This window comes from Chanos chanos, chromosome 6 (genome assembly GCF_902362185.1).
Source record: "Chanos chanos chromosome 6, fChaCha1.1, whole genome shotgun sequence".
Classification (NCBI taxonomy): domain Eukaryota; kingdom Metazoa; phylum Chordata; class Actinopteri; order Gonorynchiformes; family Chanidae; genus Chanos; species Chanos chanos.
The window spans coordinates 29,890,715-29,911,585 of record NC_044500.1 but is presented as its reverse complement, the minus strand read 5'-3'; the positions used below and the strand labels follow the sequence as shown (position 1 = coordinate 29,911,585).

The 20,871-nt window shown below is 38.2% G+C and overlaps 2 protein-coding genes across 2 annotated transcripts in view; one reads left to right on the top strand and one right to left on the bottom strand.

The window, feature by feature from the left end:
- Window positions 1-9,501: 9,501 nt before the first annotated feature.
- On the top strand, window positions 9,502-17,196 carry LOC115815546 (E3 ubiquitin-protein ligase DTX3L). Its single transcript, XM_030778507.1, has 12 exons — window positions 9,502-9,511; window positions 9,726-9,824; window positions 10,488-10,598; window positions 11,044-11,157; window positions 11,506-11,607; window positions 11,796-11,912; window positions 12,335-12,457; window positions 13,348-13,591; window positions 13,792-13,955; window positions 14,436-16,019; window positions 16,782-16,999; window positions 17,120-17,196. The coding sequence occupies exons 2-12, from the start codon at window positions 9,753-9,755 to the stop codon at window positions 17,187-17,189; spliced, it is 2,919 nt and encodes a 972-aa protein (XP_030634367.1). The 5' UTR covers window positions 9,502-9,511; window positions 9,726-9,752; the 3' UTR covers window positions 17,190-17,196.
- A 2,235-nt stretch (window positions 17,197-19,431) lies between these two features.
- Window positions 19,432-20,871, bottom strand: part of lrp1aa (low density lipoprotein receptor-related protein 1Aa) — a 112,545-nt gene continuing 111,105 nt past the window's right edge. Inside the window, exons 89-90 of the mRNA XM_030778709.1 lie at window positions 20,715-20,859; window positions 19,432-20,282 (exon numbers count right to left, since the gene is read on the bottom strand). Of these exons, the coding sequence (XP_030634569.1) occupies window positions 20,142-20,282; window positions 20,715-20,859 (286 nt within the window). The 3' untranslated portion in view covers window positions 19,432-20,141. The remainder of the gene's footprint in view (window positions 20,283-20,714; window positions 20,860-20,871) is intronic.

Below are 20,871 nucleotides of genomic sequence, written 5' to 3'. Positions count from 1 at the left end.
AAAGAATAGGATAGTAAGGCAGGCCGACTGCAGAGGAAGCTAATGTTGGCTTAACTAGATCAAAAGAAGAGTAGTTACCACCGCCACATGTGATCAAAGGGCCGGATCATGGCCCCGTGAGGCACCTGGGCACATGTCTTTTTGTCTCTGGCTTGTGCCCTTGACAACTGTTTTTGATGCATATTTCGCTGCTGTGAAAAAAACGCTCAAAACTTGGACACGGATCCAAAATCTCCCACATTACAGTGCTGGGTATCCACCTAACAGCCATGTTAGCTCATTAGCATTTTGTTTTATTCTTTGTTTTCATATCTTTTTGTTTTTCATTTTCCCCCCAGTCAAACAATGCTAATGCCAGCTAAGTTTGCCTAATGTGTGTGTGTATGTGTTTGCCTTTCAGTGTGATATTTTGGGGTAGTAAATTAGATTTTACTCTCATTGTTCCATGCTCAGACACACGAGTGCAAATTGAATGAAAGACTGAATTGTTTTGATTGAAACACATTTATACGATCTAACTGCATTCATGTGCACAGAGTATAGAAAAGGCTTTATCACTCACACAGTGACATTTGACTGTAGACATCAAATCAGTCGAACACTATTCTATGAGGTCACTTACTGACATTAGAAGCTGTAATGGTAGGAATTAATGTCTGAAGACTGAGCAGATCTATGAACTCTAACAATAGAGAAGAATATATTGTAATATGATTTATTTCACGTTAAATAAGTTCCTGATCTGTTTAGCTAGTACGAGAAGTTGATCCTGTGGTCATTATGGAGTTTGTTGTTCTGTCTCTAATACAGTGTAGGTAAATGTATTGTCTGACTCAGATTATCAGTACAGTGACAATTAATTCAGATTAAGGAAGGATGCTCCCCTTAAAGTATCAATATTTTCACTGAACCCCTTCATCATTGTGGGACTGATGGAATCTCAAATGATGAAACACACTGTAATGTGAGTACTGCTGTTTTGCACTTTTTGTCTGTGACCATGGTAGGTTGTTGTCCCTAATATCTCTCTGGGTGTTGAATAAAAGTGTCTGTAATTTCAGTCAGCAGAGGAGACATTTTCATTAAGTTTAGTGGATGAAACTAATATTTGATCAGAAAGCCAAATCTAAGTATCTGAAGACACCATGGTTTGAAAAGATAGATAATATATGTTACAATATATTCTTAAACATTTCATTTTTGTTTCCAATGTTTATTTATAAATCAGAAATTAAGTTGTACCCATCCAAATGTCTTTTTGTCAGATGACGTGATTCCAATGATTCTGTCTGATTTGATTTGATGTCTGAAACTAAATATCAGTGTCTGAAATACAGGACACAAATATTCCATTTTTGATGTTGTTTATGCATTTTGGCAATTTTGTACACCTGTGCACATCAACAAAGTGTGATCATTGAACTGGCTCCACTTAAGACAATTCAGTCTTTGCTTTCATATCTTTATAAAGCTGAGAAAATCACAGAAAGGAGAAAACCTGAAAAATTAAGATGTCTACTTAGATTGGGTGAAACTGTTGTAGACATGCAGTACAAATGCTGATGTTTCTGAAGCAGATACATTCTGCTACTGTTTCTGTTTATACGCAATTTTGTGATTTCAATTAAAGTGTCACACCGTGGTTGCCACTCTGCCCCTCTACTGGCTATTAGAATTAGGTTTACTGTTTAGGCACTGTCTTATTTTCATTGCTTCATTCAATTATTTTATGATTGTGCATATCTGCTTCTAGTTAATCAAGCCTGGCTGGTGTGGTGTCGCGTCTTGTCTTGCCTCGTCTCATCTGGCCTTACCTGCGTGTGTGCCTACTAATTCAGAGAGCTATTTTAAATCATGTGTTTTGAATTCGGCCTTGTTCTTGTTTTTATGTTCTTTGTGTCCGCTGTTTTGTCCTTTGTTTCTGTCCTTTGGTAAATAAAGACTCGTAGGTTGTACATGCATCCAGTCTTACCTCCAATTCATGACACAAATGCTATCAATCTCTGACAGCTGTTGGTTAAAAAGTTAAAAATCATTATCTCTGATAGCCTTTGTGCCACCATAACCAGCACACTGTCTCTAAAAACAGATGAAACTGTTCTCTGAATTATTCCAGTGGCTTTGTTGCAGTGTCTGTATTCCATGTCAGTGGGAGTTGCATGTGTATTTGCAGAATGAAGTTTATTTTCACTGAAATGTCAGTTGTTTCCCTGTAGCTGTCTTGGTCAGATGTTGAAAACATCTGACCAAGACAGACTTTATCATCCCAACATACTGCTGATTTCACTCTCATGTGGAATGGACAGACAGAAAAGTACCTAATAGATGGGAGAGGTGGTTACAGACAGCACTTCTGTCATGGATCTGTACAGAGTCCAAAACATTTTGTGATGTTACCAAGTACAACCTTCTCTAACACCATGATATACAAATATTACTATTAGTCTATCAATTTATGGTTGTTCCTTCTCTGAGGTGGAAGCACAGGATCATCACAGTAGAGGTTTATTTTAACACACTATCTAACAGTATTCATACATATTAAACATTTACATTCAGTGATATAATTTACAAAACATACAAGTTGTTTTTGCTGATCACTGTTTTCTTACAGTTTTAGATGATATTTTGGAGCAGAAGACTGTAAAGTTGATGTGTGGGCAATACAGTACTGCTGTGTATTTGTCTAGACGGCAAAGTGCACTCGTGGTATGTTTGATTTACTTAGTGCTATATGTAATTTGCTGTGAGTACTATGATATTATTATAGAAATATTACTGTAACATTAATGTCTGAGGTAATTATTTTTCCCTCAGTGGCAACTGAGAATCATGCCAGATAGTATGTGTACTTCCTCTCTATGCTAACTTTAACTCAGCCCTTCCAAACCAGTCTCTTTATTTTGTACTTTACTGACTTTAATACTGAAGCATGAGCACAGGTTTAACCTAAACATGGGCTGAATGGACAGGAAGTCAAACCAATAACGGGGGGAGATATCAAGAGATGATTAGTCTTAAATACTGTTCTTCTCCTTCCCCCCCTCTGACTCCCAGGTTCAACCTCGCATCGCAGCCTGCCTAGCTGACATTGCCTCCTGGATGTCTGCTAACCATCTCAAACTTAACCCTGAGAAAACGGAGCTCCTGTTTTTTCCTGCTAAGGACTCCCCAGCGATCGACACTGCAATCACCATCGAGGGATCTGCGGTGTTTCCCACCCCAGCAGCCAAAAACCTTGGCGTAACCCTCGACAACCAGCTGACATACTCCGGGCACATCGCAGCAGTCACACGATCCTGCAGATTCGCCCTATACAACATCAGGAGAATCCGCCCTTTCCTCACGCAACAGGCAACCCAGCTCCTGGTCCAAGTGCTTGTCATCTCCCGCCTGGACTACTGCAACGTTCTACTGGCTGGCTTGCTGGCCTGCGCCATCAGGCCGCTCCAGCTCGTGCAGAACGCCGCTGCACGCCTGGTATTCAACCTCCCTAAGCACTCTCATGTCACTCCACTGGCTTCCGGTAGCAGCCCGCATCCAGTTCAAGACACTGGTGCTGGCCTACCTGGCCACAAGAGGCTCTGCCCCATCATACCTTCAGTCTCTTATAACGCCTTACACCCCAACTATGACCCTCCGCTCCACGTCCTCCGGACAACTGACGGTCCCCTCACTCCGGGAACCCGGCAGCCGCTCCTCCCGACCACGCCTCTTCTCCGCCATTGCCCCGAGGTGGTGGAACGACCTCCCCCATGCAGTCAAGACTGCGGAGTCTCTTACCATCTTCCACAGGAAACTGAAAACCCACCTCTTTAGAACACACCTGTCCCCCAATGCCTAACCTCCCTTCCCTAGAGAAAAAAAAAAAAAAAAAAAAACACCTTTGTCTTGTATTTCTGTTTGTAAAAGTATTCCAGGGGCGCAATGCGAAAGGGCAATTTGACGCTCAGTCTTATTATGATCTCTGTTGAAGGTATTAGAAATCCGACTGATGCACCAATTGTAAGTCGCTTTGGTAAAAAGCGTCTGCCAAATAACTAAATTGTAAATTGTAAATTGTACTGTACCCTCCAAGCGTATTAACACTCATCAAGTTTCAGACATGAAATACACAAACTATCACTGTGAGCTAAGGCTAGATGCATTTACAACCTATACCACACATTCACCTCTTCTCTTGTTGTGGTAAACCTTTTATTTATTGATACAATAGTAAACAGTGAGCTCTTTAATCTTCATTCTTTTTTTCTAACCATTTGCTGCTGCACAACAACCGCTTGTCCTCTTTGAGATCTTTTTTCCCATTTCCTCAAGATGTAAAATGATGCAACTTTAAATGTTGTAAGATCATATGCATGGGGTAAGTATTGACAGCATTTATAAATCAGTGAGATATTTTCAGTGATTTTGCAGTGTTCTAGGATTAATGAAATGGTTTGTCAGAAATTCACTTATAGAAAAATAAATCCACCTGTTTTCTATGAGTCACACTTTATCTCTCATCCTCCTTTAGGGAAAAAGCAGCATCATCAAGAAAAAGTTTTTGATCCATTTTCAGTCTCTTCTTTTCTTTCTCCTTAGATCACTATGCCAATGACACTGACTGCAGAGGTGGATGGTAGCAGGTTCAACACAAAGGCACTTCATGTAATGTAATCAGTTCCATCATGAATGGAATTATCATACTAAAATTAACATTTGAGGAGATAAACATGCTTCACCAGGACCTCAGCAAACTCAGTGAACAGGAAGGAAGAGGTTAGGGTAGTGCCAAACATACTAACATACCCATTCAGACAGAGAATAATGAAAACACTGATTTTAGAGTCCCTCTGTTCCAGTACTGGTACCTGAACCAGGCCTACAGTAAACATTGAGTCTGATGTCTTTTGATGTAAAGCAAAGTCAAGTCAGTCAACCAAGGATGATGACTTATCGGAAGCCCAAGCAGACTTTCAGGCCCTGTCTCAAAAGACATTTAGACTGCATCTCCATTCCCCGCTCACACCTGGAATCAGACATTGTAAAAGAAACAATGAAACACATCAAGACAGATAAAGCCAGAGTGATCCTGAATATGTCAGCTGAGGCTTTTAGCACAGGCATCCATGGCTTAGAGCAGGTTGGGACTGGTAAAGAAACTGAAAAAAGGAATAAATGGGGAAAATGAGAGGAATCAGATGGAAAAAAATGGAAGATACAGAAGTTGAGATGAGAGTTGAGTTGACAAACAGAACTTGAGCTGCACCCATGGATTTGTTTGTAGCAGTCAGTGAAAAGCATGGGTGCAGTCTGTCCTCTAAATAACTGAAGACACAATTTGTTCAATTTGTATGTTCATCTATCTTTATGTTTGAAATTCTGTCAGCCATCACTTCAGCTAGGTTGCACACACAAATAAGTATCAGTTTCAGCTGCAGAGTGTTTTTTATTTTTATTTTTATTCTTATTTATTTAACCTTTATTTTACCAGGCAAGACATTAAGAACAATTTCTTATTTACAATGACAGCCTGGCAAGTGCCAAAAGACACCTGTAGGGGGAAGGGGAAGGGAGAAAAAAAAATTAAACACAGGACAAACAAAACAAAAGAGTGACCAACTAATCAAACAGAAGTAAAACATTTACAAGTATCATTAACAGTGTCCATAAGTGGGCCCTTAAAAGCAGTAATGGAAATAAATTGATCAAGTTTCAGGATTTTTGTAACAGACTCCAATCATAGAAGCAACAGACTGGAATGACAACAGGCCAAAGGATGTGCTGGATTTAGGGGCCTCTACTCTGATGTAGAGGGAAGACAGCGTTTTATACTTGGCCACAAATATTGGCTGCAATAACTGCCTTAAATAGGGGGGCGAGTATCCAAGAAAAGTTTTATAAATAAGCATAAACCAGTGGATGTTAAGACGAGTATGCAGAGAAGGCCATTTGACCAGGGACTATATATGACAGTGGTATGTTTTGAAGGGGGCATTCGTAGCAAATCAAATCGTAGAGTGATAGATTGGTTTTGAAGTGTTCCTTTGCAAGCCAATCTATAAATTGTATCCCCATAATCAAACAAGGGAAGTATGGTCATTTGAACAATCATGTATTTGGCAGCAGATGTAAAAGAGGAACGATTTCTACATAGAAAACCAAGTTTGCATTAACCTTTGACTACAACATGGTGACATGGTGCAAGAAGGACAATGCACTATCTAGCCAGATTCCTAGGTATTTATAAATCGTAACCTGCTCTAGCACAGTTCCATCTCTGTTGGTAATGTCCAAGGTGGAAGGGGACACAGTGCCCTTCCAACCAAACCACATAACTTTAGTCTTGGCAGGGTTTAATGATAAACTGAGGCTGGTAAAAGCCTCCTGTATTTCAAGAAAACTGTCCTGAAGTGATTTTATCGTGGCATACAAGACTGTATCATTAGCATATAAGCATATAAATGAACGTGGGAGTTATTAACACCATTTGAAATATCATTAATGAATATGGGGAAGAGAGTTGGACCAAGTGTTGAGCCTTGGGGAACACTTAAAGACACGTGGAGGGGCTGAGAGTTGGAGGTCTGAATTTACACGTTGCATCCTATTAGAGAGGTAGTTAGAAAACCAAGCAGAGTGACTGGAGACCCCGATACTATCTGATCTATTTAATGAGATGGAATGATCCACTGAGTCAAAAGCTTTTGCTAGGTCAGTAAAGATTGCTGCACAATGTTGTTATTTGGCGTCTAGTGCAGATTTTATGTAATTTAGAACTTTCAAAATGGCAGTAACACATCCATAACCTGAACAAAACTCCAACTGTTCACTGGACAAAATGTTATGCTCCTCAAGATAGTGAGTTAGCTGCTTGTTCACAAGTTTCTCCAAAAGCTTAGATATGTAAAGTGAAATGGATATAGATCTGTAGCAGTTTAAGTCAGCCTGATCACCACCCTTAAAAACAATGGCTCTGTTCCAGTCAGCTGGTAATTCAGCAGTACAAACAGAAAGATTAAAAATGTCTGTTCATCGTGCTGCAATGATTGGAGCTGCTATTTTAAAAAAGAATGGAGCAAGCCCATCTGACCCAGCTGGCTGTTTGGGGTCCAATGAGAGCAATTCCTTTAAACCTTTTTTTCGGCAAATGGTTGGAGGGGAAACCTGTGAGAGGCTGCATGTAGACAGGTATTGAACAAGAGGCTACACGATGGGTATGAGTTGGATTAGTGTCCAAGCAGCTCTCCCTTAGGCAATTCAAGTTAAAGGGAATCAGAGACATGCCCAGCTGCAGAGTGTGAACCTTGTGACAGAGTGTCACACATACTGACTGCTTATGTAGAATAACAACTAAAAATATTTTAGAATTTATGAAGAAACAATTGTCACGTAATTAAGGTACCACAGAAATGATGTTTCCTGCATCCAGGATCCCAAAGGGCTAAGGTAGATTCTCCCAGCACAGAGCTGGACAAGCATTAGAACATTACACTTTCCCCAAAGAATAGAATAGAATCCCATGATTGCGCACACACACACTGTGATCAGTGAGCAGTGAATTTATCCTCTGCATTTACCCCATCCTTACACACTCACTGGTAGTGAACACACACACACACCAAGCACAGGAGCAGTGGGCAGCAAATCTGCACCCAGGGAGCAGTTGGGGGTTAGGTGCCTTGCTCAAGGTAGGGCACCTCAGCTGTGGATGTTTCCTGCCAGTCCTGGGGATTCAGTCACAAGCCATGTTCTCTAACCTCTAGGCCACGTGCTGCCCCACAGCATAAACACTCTGTACTCCTGCATTTTTTGATTTCTTATAATTGTAGAAAGTGGCATTATAATTTGTTTGCAATTATAGTAAAGAGAGGCATTTTCTCACTGAATAAGATGAACATGCACGTTTTGAACCAATATACTGGTAGATATTTGATTACTCCATGTTTTGCAACAATAACTTTGAGATCTTTTTTTTACTGTTTTCTAAGTGACAGCAGGAGGATGGATGCAAACTAAATAAACAATGCAGGCGTAAATATCAAAAAGCTTGCAAAAGTATCTATTTACTAATGTATTTACTGGTTCATTTTTATAAAGGTCTTCACTGATACTTAATACTTAAAATCCACGGTATCTTTCCTAGCTTTCTAAGATGAAAAACGTTGATTGTGAATAGCTTGATTTAAGTTTCAATATCAGTATGGCTTAATGAATTAAAACAGTAGGCTATTTAGTTATGTTATATAACTCACCTTAGTTAAATGAGAAGCAATTCATATTTACAATGCTGAAAGGGCCTTGAGACGAGGTGGTGCATGACAAAGAAAAATAAGGTGTTTTACAAAGACAACTCGACTGATCAGTTTACGTGGCGCACGTACATGGACTCGCACTAAGAGTGTTGTTATGCCATACGATATTGTATATTTGGTATAGCCTGTTTGCGTAACCTTTGACGAAAAATAGCATAGATTGCAGTACAGACAGGAAAATCGCGAAGTATGCATTGAGTGTATATTTTGGTTCAATATACCGCGTTGTTATCGAAGATTACTCCGTAATGAAGCAATACATATTCATAACTTCCAATGTCATGTGCAATAACATCACTTCTGATTGGACAGTCTGAGCATATACTTTCGATTTCGCTTTTTTTCACTTTTGCATATCAAGTCAACTAAATAAGGTTCAAGTCAGACGACACAGGATTTTGTGGACGAAAGACGTCGTAGACTATAGCTTTGGTATTTCTGTGACTTGGTGAGTTAAAGCTTAAAATTTTGTATTACCATGATTTTCTTACGTCGTTGACATTATTAAGCGCTCTCCTCTCTTAATGAGCGATGTCTCTCATAGTCTACTTAACATTCTGTGCTGTATTTTGCTGTAGCCTGTATAAAATAACCCAGGTGTAAGATCTTCGTAGTTACATATATGTTATTTAAGTTTTCTACTACTTCAGTCTGTTTCGGGCAATAGCACACACCTAATCGCAAAATGTTGTTAATAAGTGTGCTAACAACCTAGCCAGGGTTACAAGTAATCGAAAGTGATAGTTACTGGGACTGACTTCGCAGTTACTATCCAGTCAAAACACTGGATAGTTCTCTTTTACTTCATATAGGACTCATATACCGTGAAATGTTAAGGTATTGTTATTTCATGCTATGTTTTGGAAGGTCAAAAGGCATTTGTTCAACAGTCATAAGACACACAAGGGGATGTCTTACACCTCATTTACATATTCACTCCATAGACTAGCTATCCGGAACTTAATCTTTCTTCCGAGAATAGCAGGCCACAATGAAGACAACTTTTTATGAGTTACTGAAAGAAAATCGAAACCTCCATGTTATATAACTGATTCATACTGGCCTGTTTTGGTCGACTTGCCAATCACACACGGCGTCTCAGTGCTATTATCAATTTTTTTTTTTTATGAAATAGTCCAGATTGACGTTGTTACAATCGTGAGCTAAGACGAAGATCTGTCCTATCAGACAGTGAAGAAAAGATGGACTATCCAGTGAGTATGCCTCATGATTGTTATTTTAAGTGCCTAGTTTCCTTTATATGAACAGGTTGCATGTGAAACAAAACAGGTAGATCTGGTTGGATAATTTCACCATGCATACTATGTATGCTTTGTTTTTGTCATCCTAGGCCTGCTTCTGAAATAATGGACCATTAGTATAATTTTCATGTTTGTGAAGCTCTTCTTGGTTGACTTTCATGTTTAGAGATCTTCTCACCGGGGCAGTGCAAGTATGGGTCAATACAGCAGTGCAGAGGAACATTCCCAGCAAACACAATCACAAGCTGCAGACTCTAATGATCAGGTTTGTTTGTATGTAGTGAAAGGAGACATTGATACACCAAGTATTCACCTAACATACACATGTAGCTCATTAGTCTTTTAATCTTAATATTCGCTTTGTTTTGTTTTGTTTTGTTTCAATTAGACAGTGCTCATACCACCTGTGCAACCCTTGTAAAGTTGCTGTTGAATTTTGTTGATGCTGTTCCATAGTCAGACACTCACATGCAATTAAATGAAAGGCTGAATTGTCATACTTGGTACACAGTCCCACAAATAAACTGTGCTCATGTGCACAGGTGTAAAGAAAGGTTACATTTCTTAAACAGCATAAAGACTGTGACATCACTCAGAAACAGTGATGTTCATCAGCAGACATCAAATCAAACATAGGCTACATATGATAACTTTCTGACAATCAAAAACTTTCTCTGTAGCAATAGGATCCAATCTTTGATGAATAAATAAATATAAAACCTTGAACAACAACAGGCATGAATATCTACTAATATGTATTTATTTATTTGTAAGTTAGAGTGTCTATTCACCAGTTAGAGGAGGACTATCTTGTACCTTGAATGTGAATGTAATGTCTCTTTTAAATTATTCCTATAATAACAATAAGCTTACATTAAGGAGAACATTAAGCTTACATTAACTGTATCTTTAAAAATTATTTCCACAGTCAGACCTCAATGGACAGCAGAATCCTGATGTTGAAATGGTGGATGTTACTAATGATTCGTCTCCGGAACTTGGACTTGATGGAATCTCCAGTGATCAAAGAGAGAGTAATGTGTGTACTGACATTTTGTGATTTTTATCACTATTGTTTGTAATTTGTTTTTTGTGTGTGGGTAACATGATAGACTAAATTGTTTTAAGTGGAGCTATGTTCATGTACAGGCTTATAATATTTCTGTAGCTGTTAACAAATCTAAATGGTTAATCATAGACTATATGGAGACTTATTAACAATTATAACCTTGTTCCATAAGATTATTATTGTTTGATGAATTAAGTATCATGAAAAGCAGGAAAACAGTGGTTAATAATAAATCTTTGTTTGATCTATTTACAGTTGTATAAGAACTTCACATATTCACAGGGTACACAATGCCAATGTCCTAGTCATCTAGATGCTTGGTCTTAATAAACTGAAACTGAATATGTTGTGTGACAAAGTATCGGTATAGTAACAGGCAGTTCACATTAACTCAGACAGTTTCTGCAAACTACAGTTAAACCAAAATAAAGAACAGAATAACGATGAAGAGATGACAGATGCCTCCAATGGAGAGCCCAGTCAACACAAGCCTGATGGAAACTCACATGTCCAGCAGATGAGTGACAATGTGGGTGTTGCAATTTTGTCCTTTTTATCTGTGATTCTGGTTGTTTTTTGTCCAGAGGATTTCTCCATCAGTTATGCAAAAGTGAAAAGTGTTTTCTGTTTTAGTCAAAGAGAAATTAAATACATTTTGATGCACCCGTGGACTAAATCTGTGCAGATATTGTAATGCTGCTGATTTTTTTTTTATTTCTATGATATTCTCAGCTTTCATTTACATTATGAGAAAGAGAAGCTTTCAATAAGTTCTTTATTTGTTTAGGAGTAAACATTACACACTTCCTTAGAAGAGTTTATATGAAGTTTTGTGTTAATGGAGTCAATATTTTATGCTTTTTTTCTTTTACCTCAGATATCTCATAATACTGACCTCACTGAGGAAGCCACCAGGTCTCAGCAGCAGCATGGACTTGGGCAAATGGAGGACTCTAAGGGGCAAGGCTGGGGACATGGGGTCAGTATCAAAAAGAATGACCAAAGTCTCAAAATGTTTCTGAACTCCTGTTTCATGTTCATATAGCAAATGAACAGAGATCTTTTTGTTGTAAGATATGTTCCCCATCACAGAGAATAAAATTGTAAAGTCAGTGTGGTAATGGTAAGTTTACATTTTGAGGAGCTGTCTCTTTATGAATTTCACAGGCAGATTCCAGTGGACAACTGAGCACTTACCCTAACATAGAAGAGGATCTTTACACTGACAACCTTCAACAACTTGGGGCTGATAGAGATCCTCATGATCAGCGTAATAGTACAGAAGTGGGTACTGAACAATAAAGCGAGATGTTTTACATTTTTTAGTCTGTGATTGTGGTTTTTCGTTCAGAGTCCCATGATTAAATATGAGCAACAGAAGCCAAATCAAAATTATTTAAGACACCACAGCTAAAAAACCCAAGCAAAAGAGTATTCAGATATTGTATATGGACATGACATTTGTAGGAGGTGTTAAGCAACAAAATATGAACATTTAAGTTTAATGTCTACAGTACATTCTCATAATCTGTCATATACATTCTCATAATCAGACATCTAGCTTCTCCAGTTTCCTGTCTTTTCTGTAATTGTCGTTTATGTTATATCATTCATTCATGTTTTTTTTTTCTTTTCCACAGGGACACAAACATGCTTACCTGTATATGAAGGACAATGCTAACCTTTTTTTCTATCATCTATTGTAGCCCTCCGGAGGTACTGTCATCACTGCACAACCCAAGAGCACTCAGTCACAACTTGGATCAAATCGGACTCAGTCACAACCTGGGCAAACAGATAACGTTAATGGGCAAGAACCAACACATGGGGTTAGTATTAAAGAGAAAAGCAAATGTCTCAAAGTGTTAGTGGTCTCTTGCTTTGTGTGTAACAGCAGATATCTGGAAATCTGTAGGAAATCTTTTTGCAGCACAGAGGATCAAACAATATATATTTTTTATGTACAGAACTGTTAAGAAGTAATTTTAAATACTGTAGGTGCTTATTACCTTACCTCACCATCTTTTAGCCAGTTGCAATCTACAGTCTCAAATGGTTTTCTTTATATTGATGTTTCTTCAAAGTGCTACAACATGATATTTTGTTTGATCTCCAGGCAAATCCTTTTGTCTCCACAGAAGTCTAATAATGTCATAGCAAAAGAAAATATTGAATGTAATGAAATAAACTACACTAAGTGACCAGTTAATTTCATATTTGGTAGAACTTTACAATGACTTCAGATACCATATTTAAATATTTCAATACCTGTGAAACCCTGACTATACTTTTAACATTTGACACAGATATTCTATAACTGAACCTAGGCATTTTATAACCAAAGACAAGAGGGGGAAGATGAGAAAAGAATGTGGTTCATTTATACCATAGGGATATACATATATATATATATATATATATATATATATATATATATATATATATATACACACACACATACACACACCAGTTTTGAGTTTAAACTGATGACATCAAAAAAGAGACTTAACAGAACAATGCTATGTTTATCAATTTAATAGTCATTGGTCAGGACGATAAAGTGTAAATCTTATTGTCTTTTTGATGCACAGGCACCACAAGACTGCTCCCCCTGACCCCACCCCCTTGGGAGAAAGCTGCGCTCTTATTTACATGACTTTATTTGTTCATTTGAGGAGTTGTATTATAAAACAGTGAAAATATTGTTTTTTTTCTTTAGGTACCTTGGTCTGATGAGGAAACGGTAACACAGCCTTCAGCACCCACAGATACAGCTGTTGTCACTGTCAGAATGGAATGGACAGATGGAAAAATACCTGATAGACATAAATTGGAGAACTGGCTTAATTTGGCAATTCCGAAATGGATCACTACAGAGCTTAAGACAAAGCCTTGTGAAGTTGTGAAAGTACAAATTTTGAAAGACCCAAATTTGGCTGATATTACAGTGACACCATCATCAGGTAAAATATGAATGTTTTTTGGATGTTACTTCAATTAAAGTAGAAGCACACAATCATTACAGTAGAATTTTGCTGTGCTGTAGAAATATGTCTTCCAAAACTAACACACAACAGTATTCATACACACTTAAAGCTTTCCTTCACTGAAATATATTTTATGAAACATCTAGAGATTACTTTTATTAATTGTTTTTGTACAGTCTTAAAAAGGCTTTTGGAGCAGAAGTCTGTAAAGTTGGAGCGTTCAAACTACAGTGCTGTTGTGCATTTCTCACCGTCTGTGGACTCATCCCAAAACCCATCTGTACAACAGTTAACTCATGTCCCCCCAACAACTCAGTCTTCACAGAGAAGTGATGTAGAGGTACGTTTACTTGCTGATTATGCTAACGCAATAGTACCATTTGTTTGTCATTTGTCTCTGTGACATATCATGTAAGATAAACAGCTTTCAGTAAGAATGCTTTAGGGTTTATAGTCTCCATTTTTAATCTAGTTCCCGGCAACATAAAAAGGTCCTCAGCCATCATGTTAGCACTCAACACAGATACTGCTCAAAAACAAGATCTTGTGGATGAGGGGAGCATGTGTTTCATTTATATAATAATGGGAGATTTTAGATGAATTTTCAAGTAGATTTAAGGATTTGACTCATTGGAAACCTTCTTGTAGAAAATTATTACTGTATGGAGGTCAGTAGCTAGTCAAATTGGTGTAAACTTTCTGGTCTCTACAGCTATACTCTATATCTGTTCCTTCAGTGGGGTTAAAGTCATACCATTACTTAGGACAAAAATTAAACTTGTAGACTCATTTTAGTGACATTTTTGTTCTTGTCTCCTAGATTGCTATGCCACCATCGCTAACTATACAGGTGAATGTGATGGAACTCAACCCTTTTGAACTTCATGCAATCTTACAGAGGTATAAAAATGTGTCTATAAGTGACAACATTATGACGCTAAAAGGAACCTCTGAGGAGATAAGCGTGTTTTTCCAGGTCCTCAGCAATATCAATGGACAGGAAGGAAGAAGTTTCGGTAATGCCACACACACTAACATTCCCATGCAGACAGATAACAGTAACAACAATGATCTTAGAGTCCCTCTGTTCCAGTACTGGTATCTGACACAGGCCTACAACAAAGAAATGCACCTTATTGAAAGTGATAATGAAGTGGAAATAGAAGCTGCAGTCTTGGTGTCAATCAAAAGTGCTTCAAATCAGCCTGCCAGGGATAATAACTTATCTAAAGCACAAATGGACTTCCAGGCGTTGGTTCAAAAGACAGCTACCAACTTGGACTGCATCTCCATTCCGCACTCACACCTGGAATCAGATATTGTAAAAGAGACAATGAAACACATCCAGACAGATAAAGCTAGAATGATCCTGAGTATGTCAGCTGAAGATTGCAAGCTTTTAGCACCACAACAACAGGCATCCATGGTTGCAAGAAGGTTGGGAATGGGCAGAAAAGAGGATAGATCAGAATCAGATTTTTCTAAGACAGCTGGGCACTTGAAAATGGATGTAAAGGACCCTCACCTGTCCTCTGGACTCTCAATGAGCCAAATCCATTGGGATCTGATCAGTATTTCTCATCAAAAGGAGATCCAGGAAATCCAAAATAAATTTGGTGTGATGTTCCAGAGTAGTGGGACCTCCTCAGAAACTGTGAAGGTTACAGCTCAAGCCAACTATGAAGATCTTAAAATCCATGCACTTAGAGCTCTTATGCATCTGTACCAGAAAGCTACCATGGCAGCAATCACTTGCAGAACCTTGAGCAACCTTGACTCTGAGACTACAGCCCAGATAGGAAAGTTTGTTAAGTCTGGTCACCCCTTTGTTGGGATAGAGGAGAAAAATGGATCTTATAGGTTGGTTGGTCTGCCTGTGCACCTAGGTCCTGCTGTTACTGAAATAGAGAAAATACTTCCACGTCCTGTGTTTCATGACAAAGAGAAACAAATGATTGGATACAATGGAGACTTCACACTCCAGGTACATGGGGACAGACAGAACTCTGAACCTGATTATGGAAATGGAGCTGAGGGAGGAGCAGTAGGAACAGGAGGAGCAGGGCATGGAGAACCAACAAGCAGGAATAAATGGGGAAAAGGAAAAGAATCAGATGCAAGAAAAAATCACGATGCAGAAGAAGAGACATGTCCTATTTGCATGGATCATTTTAAAAACAAAGAGAAGTTGAAATGCGGCCATGGATTCTGCAGTGAGTGTCTGCAGCAGGCCATGGAAAGCATGGGTCCCATCTGTCCTGTATGTAAGAAGGTGTTTGGGAGAGTGGAAGGAAACCAGCCTGATGGTACCATGGAAACTTATGCATTACGTTCCAGTCTCCCTGGATTTGATCACTGTGGTACAATTGTAATTGATTATTTCATACCATATGGCACACAGAAGGTGAGACGTTCTTAGTTTTTTAAGATTCACCTAACCCCATTGTTCATAAAAACGAGCCTAATTAGATACAGCGTAGATAAACCATAGCTGTGTGTTATTTTATCATTCAGTTTCTTGCTCTGCTTCTTCCAATTAAGCTCAAGTCACTGACACTGTTTTTCTTCAAAAGTTATTAAAATGCGCAATGCATTTCCTTTATTAACATGCTGAAACATTGTTTAGGTGGCTATGCATGCAAATGTTATTATATCAGTAGAGATAATGCTAGATAATCCCAATAAAGGAATTATGTAGTATGGCTTTCTTTACAAGACTTGTAAATACCTGTGCTTGCAGTAACTGTGAGCTACAGTAACTGTACTGCTGGTCACAGTAACTATGTTTTCTGAGAGCACAGTCCTCCTAGACAGTAATACCCTGACTAATCAACTTGTACTTGGTCAATAGAAGACAGAGACACATTGCTAAATGGGACATGCAGAAGTCTTTCAGGTGATTGGCTAAAAGTGAAGCAGTTTCCCCTGTGTAATAGCAATGTTCAGATAATACAAGTTGAGCTCCCTTGTCAGAGTATGGTCCTGGAAATCAAGGGGCATTTAAAAATTTAGATATTCAGGAGTCCAACAGTATTTTGACAAAAGTCCTGTCTGATGTATTGAGAATTATGTAAGCAGTAAATGAGTATTTGGATATTGGAAAAACAAGTAGTGTGTTGGGTTGTACCTTAATTTCTGACAGTTTTAATTTTATATGCCATCCAAGAAAAACCATCCAAATCCTGGAAGGTGCTACCAGGGGACACAGAGACAGGCATATTTACCAGACAATGAGGAGGGAAGACATGTGCTCAGGTTGCTGAGAAGAGCATTTGATCAGAAACTTATCTTTACTGTTGGGACCTCAAGGACCACTGGAGCAGATGATGCAGTGACATGGAATGACATCCATCATAAGACCAGCTGTTCTGGAGGACCACAAAGGTATGTGATACCTCAGAACAGAGTATTAGGATTTTGGTTTAAATTGCATTAGCAGGTTCTTTTTCATTCATTTGTTTCAGTTATCTACCCCTGAAGTTACTTTGTTTTTGTTTTGTATAGTTTTGGCTACCCGGACCCGGACTACTTGAAGCGGGTGAAAGAGGAACTGAAGGCAAAGGGCATTGAATGAAGACGTACAAAATTGGGCATGATATCACCAGTCAGTTTTTAGCTTTAACGAGAGCTTTAGCTTTAACGCTTCACAAGAATCTAACACTGATGCTCAATCTGTGGAAAATGTATATTCAAAAGTATTTCTTAAGGAAACGTAACAAAACATTTGTAATTCTCATTTAAAAGTACTTCAAATCCAATATATAATGGTAATAACTGTAAAAATGCAATTCAAATTTTGAATTGTTATATGTTTTATACAAATTTGTATAGTCTTATATAATTATCTGTAATAGTTTGAGGTATTACTTTCAGTTTGTATATCCTGCCAAGTGTGAGCTCTAGCATAGAGTCTTTTATGATAGGAATTTTTAAAAAATCTGTATAATTAAAAGTTGCCAGATTATAGACACAAAAGAGCATAGAATTCCTCCAGTTCAGTAGAAAATAAGTACAAGTCTTAAGAATCAAGTACCCAAATGTAATAGGTTCAATGTTGTATGGAATGTATGCTGTATATTGTACTGTTAAGCTATTAATTTTGATTTGCTCTGTAGCTCTGCATTCATGGTGATTGAACAAAGTGTGAATGATGGAAAAATATATGTAATAAAATTAAGGAGAGAATGACTTACATTAGATGCTGATTTTATTTGTTTCCAGAGGATAATATTTATGGTCCACTTGGTAATACTGACTAACTTTGAAGGAAGATTGTTCATTCATTCTGGCAACTGTACCAAATACTAATCTTGATGTGACCTTTAATATTTGACTGGAAATTCTACTACACACATGCAAAATCAGACATTTCCCCTATTGCTTTTCTATTTCTACTGTATTGAAAAAATGTATTTGACTAAAATGCTTTGGCAAGTATTATTCAAATTACAGTCAAGCTAATATAAATTTCATGTCAGAGGAGGGCAGGCCAAATATAGTCAGTGAGAAGGTCTTTACTGTGCTGAACTGCTGAAGGCCAAAGGTTCTGAAGTCCACCAAGCTATGGATTATCATTACAGGAATTCAGTGCAGGAGTGCAGATTATCAAGATTATGGAATACAGCCAAGAATGTTCATACTGTGAAGAGTTTCAAAGTCAGTCGTTGTGATGGTAGTGAGGGTGAGACGCTGGGGCTAGGGTTGGGGCGGACGGACACAAACAAATATGAAGTGAAACCCTTAAAGAAAGGAGCACTGGTTAAATGGGGAGAAACAACAAAGGGAGGAAAGGTTGTATTCTATAGCAGAGACTTACTGGATTTGAGAGACACAGAGAACCTTTCAGATAGTTTTATTTATAACAATATTTGTTGTTTAGTTTCAGAAGGACTCCAGCAAAATAGAAAGAAAAAAAACATCATTCTCTTTCTAAAAGAAAATTTGAGCCTCCATGCATTACGAACTATAAAAAAAAAAAGCTATGTGTCATTTTTCAACAGAACTGAAAGAAAGACATGTATGATTTTGCAGAACTTTAGAAAGTAGTATGATTGTTTTTTGAATTGCCAAAAAAAAAAAAAAAATAGAATAAGGGCTAAGGCAAACAGATTTGTTGCTCAAGTTGTGGCAGGTATAGAGGAGAGTCAGTTGTTCTGTGTACTGTTAGTCTGTTTGCTTATTTTGTGTGTCTTGAGCATGCATTAAAATATGGCTGATAAGCTTCCGACAGAAGCAGTGTCTCCGTGGAGAAACTGAGGATAAGAACACATTTTTGAGTGAAGAACAGCAGTACACTGAGAGGACAGGGAAAGAAAAACCATTCAAAGCAAAAACAGACAGACAAATATATTGAATTAGACAGACACTGTGAATTACTTTAAGACTGTAATGTACACTTTTTTTGTCACTCCTTAAAATCTCTTTTAGTGTGGATAGCATAAGCTCCAACAAAAGAAAACAACACCAAAAACAATCAAAATTAGACAAACCAGACATTTGACCTTTAAAAATCCAACCTATCTGATCCAAACATACTACACATTACCCACAGTCTTCCTGACGTCGTGTGCAGTCGCAAAATGAGCAGCAACAATACTCCATTACTCCCACTGCTTCTGTCCCTGCATTAGGACTGACTGCGCCAACCATTAACAGTAGCCAGCTACACTCCTCATACTGCAACCAGGAATTCACCTGGAATGCTTCACAAATCACCTTACTCATAATCCCTCCACATTGGCATCTTCATTTGCTCACTTAAGCATATCATTGAAGGCCTAAAACATTTAAGCTATGATTAGAGAAGAGAGAAAAAAACAAAAAAAACAACATATTTGTATATTGACCTGCCAATATATATATTTTTTTACGGTATACACACCGCGTAAGCTTGAGTCTGTGCAAGAAAGAGGACACAATCATTCCCAAACATAAATCTCTATGAAAATACTATGGAAATATTAAATTTGCCACTTTACATGTGCTGTACAGAGTACAATAATGTCCCGTCAGACATACGAGTAGTTAAGGACAAAACATCACCAAGATAAAACTGTAATTTAACAACTTTTCACCCCAACCCAGTCATGGCATACCTCAGACAGTTGGCACTGATGATATGGAACAACGTTTTCTTTTCTATACAATTCATATAAAAATAAAAAAATAATAAAATGGCTCCAAACATGATTTACCTCCAATTTTCATCTTCATCTGTTCTATTCTGCACAGAGGTAGTGGCTATTAAGGTACAGGGAAGGGCATGAAAAATGCTAAATAAAAAACTGTATATAAAATGTTTAGGTTTTTTTTTTTTTTCTTCCATCATTGTTTTAACCAGAAGAATTGTAAAAGAACAAAATATAATACTGCGATCACATACAAAAGTAGTCCTTCATATTGTACATTTTATACAGTGTTCGCTCTTTATCGCTGATTTTCTTCCGTTGATTTTTTTTTTCTTTTCATTTCTTAAAAAGGCAGAAGGGGGTGTTTTGAAATGGTATGGCCCGACCCTATGGACAGTCTATGCTAATGGGTCCACCAGGGGCTCCTCGTCCCCCCGAGATAGCAGCTCCTTTTGCTCGTCCGTACTGGCCAGGGAGTTGCGACTGTTGTGAGCTCCCATGTACAGAGTGGCATAAACAGGGTTGGTGAAGTTGGTGGGCTGCAGGAAGAAAGGATGGGGAGATAATCTTTACAACAAAAATCGACTGCCATCATATTTATGCAAGTGTCTCTGAAGCGTGTGTTCACTGACAGAAACTACGGCTGTGAGATATACAAGGCAGGACACCTGCAATACTTAAAAAAGGGCTGAAAATGTTCCAAAACATCTGGTGGTATACCAGTGGTTTTTCCAACATATCTATACTTCCTAACCCCGTCTGAATGTGGACAAATGAACCCAAAAGGCCATAAATGCTTTCCTATCAGTCCTAATGAGGAAGAGAAAATCTAACTGAACAGGTAGAATCTTGGCAGATGAACGAGGAAGTAATTTACTGCTTTCGCTTGAACCATGGACCTACGCTCTGCTGTATACTTTTTACTGTGTGTGTGTGTGTGTGTGTGTGTGTGTTAAAACTCCATTTCTTACCTTGTCTGGGTCCAGAGTGAAGTCTGAGTCCAGTAACTCTCCTACATCGTCGTCTGGCTCGCCTTCGTAGATCTTATACGCCGGGTTTCCGATCTCCACATTCATCGCACCATTCGTCATTCTCTGATGCTGGAAACCTTTAGCACTACAGACACAG

What these genes read in the sequence shown, in the direction of transcription:
- LOC115815546 (XM_030778507.1), top strand. Translation starts at nt 9,753, where the DNA reads ATGGGTCAATACAGCAGTGCAGAGGAACATTCCCAGCAAACACAATCA. An exon ending in TCCAGCAGATGAGTGACAAT is followed by an intron (nt 11,158 to 11,505) that starts GTGGGTGTTGCA and finishes CTTTTACCTCAG; the next exon opens with ATATCTCATAATACTGACCT. An exon ending in ATCAGCGTAATAGTACAGAA is followed by an intron (nt 11,913 to 12,334) that starts GTGGGTACTGAA and finishes CATCTATTGTAG; the next exon opens with CCCTCCGGAGGTACTGTCAT.